Consider the following 9,880-nt stretch of genomic DNA (forward strand, 5'->3'; position numbering starts at 1 on the left):
GTGCAAGCTTGTCTTGTCATTTCCAATGTGTGTGTTGCACAGCTGCGGTGCTTCAGAGGTTAAAGGGGTTGTCCCGAGGCAGCAAGTGGGTCTATACACTTCTGCATGGCCATAATAATGCACTTTGTAATGTACATTGTGCATTAATTATGAGCCATGCAGAAGTTATAAAAAGTTTTATACTTACCTGCTCCGTTGCTGGCGTCCTCGTCTCCATGGTGCCGACTAATTTTCGCCCTCCGATGGCCAAATTAGCCGCGCTTGCGCAGTCCGGGTCTTCTTCTTTTCTGAATGGGGCTCTGTGTAGCTCCGCCCCGTCACGTGCCGATTCCAGCCAATCAGGAGGCTGGAATCGGCAATGGACCGCACAGAAGCCCTGCGGTCCATGAAGACAGAGGATCCCGGCGGCCATCTTCAGCAGGTGAGTATGAAGACGCCGGACCGCCGGGATTCAGGTAAGCGCTGTGGGGTTGTTTTTTTAACCCCTGCATCGGGGTTGTCTCGCGCCGAACGGGGGGGGGGGTTTAAAAAAAAAAAAAACCCGTTTCGGCGCGGGACAACCCCTTTAACTCTAATAAAATGATTGCCTGCATGTAAATGTATCAGTTTGTCATGTCATGTGGTATGAGGGAAGTATAAATAGGAGTGCCTGAAAGCGGGAAAAGGGTCTTCAATCTGTATTCATAGAGTTTCCATTTTCCAAGTTCCAAGAGTACCACCTAACACAGAGCCACATGGAAGCACCTTCAGCTTCCTTGTGGTGAAGATGGTAGCTGAAGAGAGATAACCTGTAGCGACTGAAATTTGGATGTGAGTGGAGTGAGCCCCAGATCAGAGAGCGAGCCTTTGTAAGTAATCACTTTCCCTGTCAAGGCCTGTGCAGAGGTACTAGTCAATTCTTCCACTGTTTAAATTTCCTACGCAGCCGTACAAATCCAGGATTCCAGCGTAGAAGTATGCTACTAAGTGACGCCCATGAATCTCCCGTGGGGGGTGCAAATCCTAAAAGTGAATTAAAGGAGATGTCCCGCGCCGAAACGGGTTTTTTTTTTTTTTAAACCCCCCCCCCCCGTTCGGCGCGAGACAACCCCGATGCAGGGGTTAAAAAAACCACCCGCACAGCGCTTACCTGAATCCCGGCGGTCCGGAGACTTCAATACTTACCGCTGAAGATGGCCGCCGGGATCTTCTACCTTCGTGGACCGCAGCTCTTCTGTGCGGTCCACTGCCGATTCCAGCCTCCTGATTGGCTGGAATCGGCACGTGACGGGGCGGAGCTACACGGAGCCGCTCTCTGGCACGAGCGGCTCCATAGAAGACTGCTGAAGACCCGGACTGCGCAAGCGCGGCTAATTTGGCCATCGGAGGCCAAAAATTAGTCGGCTCCATGGAGACGAGGACGCCAGCAACGGAGCAGGTAAGTATAAAACTTTTTATAACTTCTGTATGGCTCATAATTAATGCACAATGTATATTACAAAGTGCATTAATATGGCCATACAGAAGTGTATAGACCCACTTGCTGCCTCGGGACAACCCCTTTAAGCACTGCTCGAGTGTCTGTGGAGTAACCACACCCCCTTCATCCTCTGGAGTACTCCCAGTCCAGGAGCAGTACCATACAGATAACGTGGACTGCAGGACCGGCTTCATCCTGTGATCCTCCCTGACCTCTGATCTTTTGAGTTACCTGCACTGTGAGGGTGAAGTCACACGAACGTATATCGGCTCGGTTTTTACGCCGAGCCGATATACGTTGTCCTCGTGTGCAGGGGGGGAGGACGGAAGAGCCAAGTGCAGGAACTGAGCTCCCGCCCCCCTCTCTGCCTCCTCTCCGCCCCTCTGCACTATTTGCAATGGGGAGAGGCGGGGTGGGGGCGGGGCTAATTCTCGCCACTTGGCCCCGCCTCTTCCCATTACAAATAGTGCAGAGGGGCGGAGAGGAGGCGGAGAGGGGGCCGGGAGCTCAGTTCCTGCTCCTGGCTCTTCCATCCTCCCCCCCCCCCTGCACACGAGGACAACATATATCGGCTCGGCGTAAAAACCGAGCCGATATACGTTCATGTGGCTTCACCCTGAAGCCTGAACCTAATTTGTCCTGTAAAGTTGTTATCTACAGTTTTATTCAAGTAAAGTTTATACTGGGCCCTAACCTGGGGTCCCAAGGTACTCAGAATCTGTGGCTGTGATTATTCCCCGCCAAGTAGAATACTGGTATGTAGGAATGGTGGTGTCACCCGTGACAACTACTACCCCCCATCGTCCTGTTATTGGCATTGCCTATCCTAGGGGTGTCTTTGGTGATCTGCAGGTACACACTAGCCTTGGCTGCGTGTTATCCATCAGGGAAAGGAGTCTGATAAGTAAGTGCCACCATGATAAGTCATCACTTAACTCTCCCAGCTCCCCACGTATGTCAAGTGTCAGGAGTATTCCTCTGGGGTACTGCATGCATAGTTATTTTTTTACACTTGTGTCTAATAAAAGCACTTTTAGGGGTAAAAAAGTTATTTTTTTTACATTGGATTTTAAGAAAAATAAATTTAATCTAACGTTTTTCCTCCAGTGGACTTTAACTTTACATTTTTTATTTACTTATATAATACATTGCAATACTCCTGCGGTATACTGACAGGCAGACTAATAATCATATAGTCCCTGGCTACCATAGCAACCCATGGACAGTTGCATGACAAAAGCCTCCTCTTTCTCAAACTCTTTAGTTTCTGCTCTAACTATTGACCACTGTGTTTAAGGGGTTAAATGGCCAGGATCAGAGGAAGGTCCCCCTTCATACGGGTTTACTTACACACACAAAATTTGCACGTAATATGCAGAGAATAGAACCCATTTATGAACCAATTGATCGATGAACCAATCACAGCCCTCGCTTCCCGGAGGCGAGATTTATGAATCCCGTAACCAGGAAACCAGGAAGCGAGCTTGTGTCGACAAGAGAGAACTTTTGGCACGTGTGCCGAAGCGCCGTAGATGAGCAGGAGGAGCGGGACCACATCTGATAGGTAATGTATATATATATATATATATATACCTATTTTTTTTTCCTTTTAAAGTAATGCATTTATGTTAAAGCAAAATTGCATCGAAAACCGCAATTTCATGCAATGCTACTAAAACAAAGGCTCCATAGAGAAACATTTATTTTTGCAAATTGCGACTGTATAGAGCATACAGCGATTATTTTTATTGTTGCAATGTAGCAGCCTACAAAACTTTGCCAATGTGAAAGAACCCATTGAAAAGCATGTGATTTGTAGCGCTGTCGCATCGCCAGAAAATCGGGTGATTTTGTTGTTTGTGTGAAAGCGGCCTAAAGCAGACATCTTGTAGTGATGGCACAGCCAGAGCTCGCTGTGTTGTACTACGGTTCGCTAGAATGACTGTCGACATACTATTATGCCATATGGCAGGAAGGAGATAAATAGTATTTAGGTTCCATTGAGGAAACTATGTCACATTAATTGTAGCATCTCTGTACATATGAAAATTATTTTGAAGCCATGAGGATGACTATAATTTTCTGGGCCCCAATTTGTAACAGATACAGCAGAGGAGTTTCTGATCGCTACTTCTGCATCGGCCATTGCTTCACTCTTGTATGAATCTTCTTATATAATTCAATTATTCTACAGGGTGGCCTACAGAAAATTAACCCAGCACCATAGCAACCAATCACAGCACAGCTTGTATTTCTTCTACTGCTGAGGTAAAATGAAAGCTGTGCTATGATTGGTTGCTATGGGCAGCAGCTTTCATGGGAGTGTGGTGTCGGCCTACTTTTCCGTGGCCCACCCTGTATTATTTCTCATGTTTCCTCTGAAGCAATAATATGTGAATTACAAGGGGCACAATAAAAAGTATGAATTTTCATAGTTTTCCCTTGTTTATCAACCAAATGTAAGAGTTGACGTTTTAATGAGCTAAGAAACAAATAGTCAGGTGAATTTCAGGCCCTCCAGCTAGGCCTTATGTGGTTACCATGACTACATGGCCTTCACTGTGGATGAGGTGGCAGTTGCAGAGCTGAAGACTGAGCACTGAGGTGTCTGAAGGCAGGAAGTCTGTTTCTGAGAGAAAATCACATAAACCACTGAGGAAAAAGTATGATATTATAAGTAGATAATGTCTCGCTGCCGTATATGTGATTGGTATCCCGCTAACATGGAGGATATTAGAACATATTACACCTTCCAGCTCTCAAAGAGGAAAGAAGTTCAGGAACTATTGGGGCCATTACTTAGGCACTATTAATATTGGGGCCACGACTGGGTGCTCTGTTACTACTGGGGGCACTACTACTACTGGGGCCATAACAGTTACTATTGGGGTCAATACTGGGGGAATTATTACTATTGGGCCACAACTGGGTGCACTATTGCTATTGGGGCCCCTACTGGGGACACTGTTACTATTGGGACCATTACTGGGGGCACTAATACAGTTGGAGCCAATACTGCAGGCATTATTATTATTGGGATCACTATTAGTATTTGGGCCATCACTGGGTGCACTATTACTATTGGGGGCACTGTTACTTTTGGAGCCACTACTGGGGGCACTATTATTATTGGAGCCACTACTGGGGGACCATTAGTATTAGAGCCATTACTTAGGCCACTCTTACAAATGCACTTTTTACTGTGATTACCGCGTCGTTTAAAAACACTGCAGTAATCGCAGTATGACGTCCCCATTGGGGGCCTCGCAGACACGCGCTCGAATGCGGTGCTTTCTAGCGCTGCAATTTTCAAGCGCTGTCCGCTCTATTTTGCCGCAATTAAGAATGATGGGGTGCGTTAAAACTCGCTGCCAGAGGCAGGAACCTGCGTCCGAAAACTGCGATACAATCACAGCAAAACGCTGCGATCGAAATGGCAGCATTTTGCTGACAGCATGTGTGAGAGTGGCCTAAGGGCACTATTACTCTTAGGGCTACTACCTGGGGTACTATTACTATTGGGGCCACTGAGGGGGGCACAATTATTAGTTGTGGCCACTAGAATAATGGAGGTAAAAACTTACGTTGTGATAAGCCATGCCTCTAGCCATGCCCCCTTTTATCTTGGCAGGTAGTTTTTGGTGACAAAGGTGGCAACCCTAATAGGCATGTATCTCCATTAAAGTGAAAGCCACATCCCTCCATATATTGCAACAAACCTTCACACAATGACAGCCCTCACAGAGTGACAGTAGCAAGAGCCATATTCAGCCATAGCCCCCATATAATGACACCCGCAACCTCCATAGACAACCACAGCCCCCATATAGTGACAGCATCACCATATAGCAATAACCTCTGTATACAACCTCAACCCCCATATGCAGCCTAATCCTCCACCTTCATGGTTCAGTTGTCCTCTTCCAGTCTTTCTTTCTGATGCTGCCACCTTCTGGTTGTATTGTGTCCTGCAAGATAGTGGAATTATTTTCAGGAAAATGTTGACTAGACAACCCCAGAATAGTATTTAGAGTGCCTTATAACAATGTGTCACAGTGTCAACCGAGTTATTATTAGTAATAATAATTCTTTTTGCACCATTGCATTTCAAAAGCCACAACAACTAGAAGGGTTCAGTTGGCAATATAATACTGTATATGAATACTGTACATTCACACACAGGCCGCCTGCAGACGGCCAGGTCAGATCCCGCTGCGAGAATACTCACAACGGGATGTGGACCCATGCCGCTGCAGAGACCTGCGGCTCACCCGCTCCCGGCGTCTTCTGTTTCCAGCTATGCGCTGTCTGACGGCCACCCGGCGCATGCACAGAGAGGAGCCTGCCCGTCACCACTGACATTTCTGTGCGGGCCTCTGCGAGACCCGCACAGTAATAGAACAGGCCGCGATTTGTTTTTCACATGTGTTTTCACGTGGAAAACTTGCGGCTGTCTGCCTAGATAATGCAATCCTATGCAGGTGGGAATGGGTGGAAATTCTGCGGGAGATCCCACCGCAGAATTTCTGCCCGTGTGCAGGGGGCCTTAGTGTAATTGGTGAGTATTTTCCACCGCAGAAAATCTGCGTCAAACTCTGCATTGAAAACAGCATCAAAATATGCCTAATTGGGGCAGATTTTAGCTGAGATCCGCAGGAGACTTCACCCCTTCAAAATTAACTGTTCAATTGCTTTCTATGGGTGGATTCAGATGACCGTATTTGCGCATATTTTTGCAAAATTTGCCTGCGCAAGATGCAGAGAATAGAATTCATTGATTTCCAGGTCCATACTTTTCGCTCTTTTTTTTGTGCACTACTGTGCACCAGGGGCCCCATAGAAGTATACGGGATGTGCACAAATGCATATTCAATACCCGCACAATCGCACCAAAACACTGCACAATTTTTGCAGGAAAAGGACTACACCTGGGCCTTATTGAGCTAAATAGCCTTTTATATCACGGCGGGGGTGTCCCGCACGCATGTGAACTGGCCCTGCATGTTCAAAAAGTACAGTAATATGCGCAGATACGCACGCATATACCTATCTCATCAAACTTTGTTCACTGTGCAAATATGTTGCACTGAAGCGAGCGCAATTGCACATATGGTAGTGTTCAGCCGCCCTAAGGCTCTGTTTAGGTCAAAGTGTACGTTTTCCGCATACTCCAGGTTAATCTACTGAACATAGTATATGCGCTATGGAAGGCCCCAAAATATGCCACTAAATATCATGCACCACAGATAGGCCCCCGCAGCACAGTATATACTTTTTGCAGTGACCATATGTATGGAAAAGCTCACCATAACTACGGTATGTATAGCAGGTGTAGAAGTTGCAGTTACATCAGGCCCCTAAAGGACATATGACAATATTTTACAAAAGGGCCCAGGAGCCACATAATATCCTCCTTGATGCAGCTCATTCCTAGTAGTCTTCTTGCTGCCTGGTTTCTAACATCTTCAAAGACCATCTTCTTTATGTTTTCAGATACTTTTGCCTGTTGTGAAGACTGATGTCCTGGATCAGACACAGTTGGTGCATGTAGCATGAAGAAATGCAGGTTTAGTGCTGTATCTCAATACTGGTGTCTTATATTGAAATAACAGTAGTGTACTTGAATAGGAAGACATGGGTGCGCTACACTATGGTATGGTGCACGATCCCCTGGGGGCCCTAGAACATGGATTTCAAATTTGTCTTGTGGCCCTTGTAAGAGCGTAAAATGTAATTGCAAAGTTGAAGAGTAGCATGTGAGAAGCACAAATCCACTTTCCACGTCTCTCTAGGTCCCGTGGGACCGCTGCTATGACTGAAGGAAAGCACACTGAAAGTGGCCTCCTGCTATGATACATGCATGGAGCCATTCAGCAGTGCGGTCCATGTCCCACGCTATCATTGCTGGACCATGTTAGTGAATGTCAAAGTGTCATTTCAGTGCTGGTGCAATGCAAATTACTAAAAAGAGTACAACCTAATCAGCAGACAATGCAGATTTCAGTGTGAACATGTGGGTCGGAATCTGGCACGATCACCTAGCTGGACCTGTGTTCATTTCAGGGACTCTCAACATGTATGTGAATCTCCTGCAGACGACAGTGGACGACTTCATGGATGATAAGCCTTTATCGTTGCAGAAGGAGGCCAAGTTGAGTACTCTCTCCCTACTTAAAGGGGTTGTCTCGCGCCGAAACGGGTTTTTTTTTTCCCCATAGGCCCCCCGTTCGGTGCAGGACAGTCCCAAAGGATGTGTTAAAAAAAAAAAATTATTACTTACCCGAATCCCCGCTCTGCGACGTCTTCCTTCTTCTTCCTTCACCAAGATGGCCGCCGGGATCTTCACCCACGATGCACCGCGGGTCTTCTCCCATGGTGCACCGTGGGCTCTGTGCGGTCCATTGCCGATTCCAGCCTCCTGATTGGCTGGAATCGGCACACGTGTCTGGGCGGAGCTACGAGGACCAGCTCTCCGGCACGAGCGGCCCCATTCACCAGGAAGAAGACCGCACAGCGTCTAAAAAAGCAAGAAGACATCAGAATTAGACGGATCCATGGCGACGGGGACGCTAGCAACGGAGCAGGTAAGTGAATAACTTCTGTATGGCTCATATTTAATGCACGATGTACATTACAAAGTGCATTAATATGGCCATACAGAAGTGTATAACCCCACTTGCTGCTGCGAGACAACCCCTTTAAGGCATAGCAGCGGTCCCATAGAGAGATGTGGAAAGCGGGTTTCTGCTTCTCACATGCTAATCTTCAACTCTGCAATTGGGTTTTACAGGAGCCTCAACAAAAAATTGAAATCTATTTTCCAGTAGCCCCAATGGGCCGGTCTGGCATACTATCGTACAGCACATCCATGCCTTCCTATTAGAGTATGTTACTGTTACCAGTATTGAGATATACTGCTGGATCCATCTTTTTGACTACACCCTGTATAGCAGACTTTAGTGTATTAATTATGCACAATTACTGTATAATAATAGTTGTAAGTACTGATCTTAAAGACATTTTCTTAACTAGATGGCAGAAGCAAACTCAGACAAGCAGACATATGAAGAAGTTTCCGGTATGTTGAAAGATCTTAACAAAGATCTGGAAAGAATGCTGGAGCAAATGGAAAAGATATCAGGTAGGTTTGGAATAAGAAATGCACACTAATAGCTCGAAAATGAAATGAGCGACGATCAACAAGCTTGTCGATCGGCGCTTATTACATCAGGCAGAGAATTCGGCGCGTGTAAAAGGACCATAAGTGATCCCTAGTGCTCATCCAAATTAATAGGATGTTGTGTAGTGCATAGATATGGGGGTTCCTCCAGGGCAATAAACACTTTTTAGCTCCTCTCTGCTCAGACTTTCCTTTGCTGCAATGGTCTTTTTGAACATACTATTGTCTCATATCTAGCCAACCAATCTGGGCAGCTCACTTGCCTTGTACTATGGGGGTTCTGGATTTAAATTTTACCAAAGACAACATCTACATCAATATTGTATGCTCTCAGTGTGTTCACTAAGGCTTCTTCCAGGTCTTTTTTTTTTTTCCACACTTCAAATAACATACCAAACTAGTCCATTCAGTGGTGCTTCTATAGGGGTCGCAGAGGTTGCAATTGGGGCCGGGCCCCCTCGCCACACTGGTGTAGATGCAATCACACAGTTTAATACCTCATTACATCCTCTGAGCAATGGGGATGGTCGGTTTCTGTCCAAGCCAGTGTCCTCCCCTCTGGTATTTTGGGCCAATTAGCCTTTACTTACCCCCTTAACCTATTTGTTTGTGTTTATGAGATAGGGAGTTTTGATTGTGAGCCCCACAAGAGATTGGGACTGATGCGCATTATATTGGTGCTATATGAGCAACAGAAATATATGTATTTATGCTCCCTATTCGTTAGCTTATATTTGTAACTTTAATACTTTATTCTTTATATGTCATCAGTTAAAACTACATGGATGGTATATGAAATGATAATGACACGTAGCGATCCTGCCCTGGTTGACCAAATGAGAAGATTGGAGGAAAGTTTCTCGCAGTGTAGAGAAGAAATAGAGAAAAACTGGAAAAATATGTTAGATGAAACCAAGAAGACATCATAGAACTACAATGTTCATAAAACATGTTCAGCACGATCCATTCTCAGTGCTACAGGTCCTTTAATAAAGAATAAAGCAGCTCTGTGGCTTACATTTATTTCTGCCAGAGCATATGTCTTCATGCCTCCTCTTACTTAAAATCCTGATAATTGCTGTCTGTTTTTTTTCACATGACAAATTATGACAAAACCATCTAAAAAAGCCTCAAGGGTTTTTAACAATTACAGAACATGACTGTAAAATCATTTGTATTCTGGGGAACATGGAATGTTGTAAATAAAAAGTCAAGGGTGATTCATAAGACTAGTGAAAATG

At 45.6% G+C, this 9,880-nt stretch overlaps 1 protein-coding gene across 2 annotated transcripts; it reads left to right on the top strand.

Moving 5' to 3' along the window:
- The first annotated feature begins 3,005 nt into the window (after positions 1-3,005).
- On the top strand, positions 3,006-9,662 carry LOC136598337 (synaptonemal complex central element protein 3-like). 2 transcript variants are annotated; one of them, XM_066588718.1, is made up of 3 exons: positions 3,006-3,023; positions 8,492-8,600; positions 9,411-9,662. In XM_066588718.1, exons 2-3 carry the CDS (start codon positions 8,492-8,494, stop codon positions 9,566-9,568), a joined length of 267 nt encoding a protein of 88 aa, XP_066444815.1. In that variant the 5' UTR covers positions 3,006-3,023; the 3' UTR covers positions 9,569-9,662. The 2 variants fall into 2 exon arrangements, with proteins under 2 accessions (XP_066444815.1, XP_066444814.1); XM_066588717.1 differs by lacking the exon at positions 3,006-3,023 and adding an exon at positions 4,036-4,122.
- Positions 9,663-9,880: the final 218 nt, after the last annotated feature.

This window comes from Eleutherodactylus coqui, unplaced genomic scaffold (genome assembly GCF_035609145.1).
Source record: "Eleutherodactylus coqui strain aEleCoq1 unplaced genomic scaffold, aEleCoq1.hap1 HAP1_SCAFFOLD_805, whole genome shotgun sequence".
Classification (NCBI taxonomy): domain Eukaryota; kingdom Metazoa; phylum Chordata; class Amphibia; order Anura; family Eleutherodactylidae; genus Eleutherodactylus; species Eleutherodactylus coqui.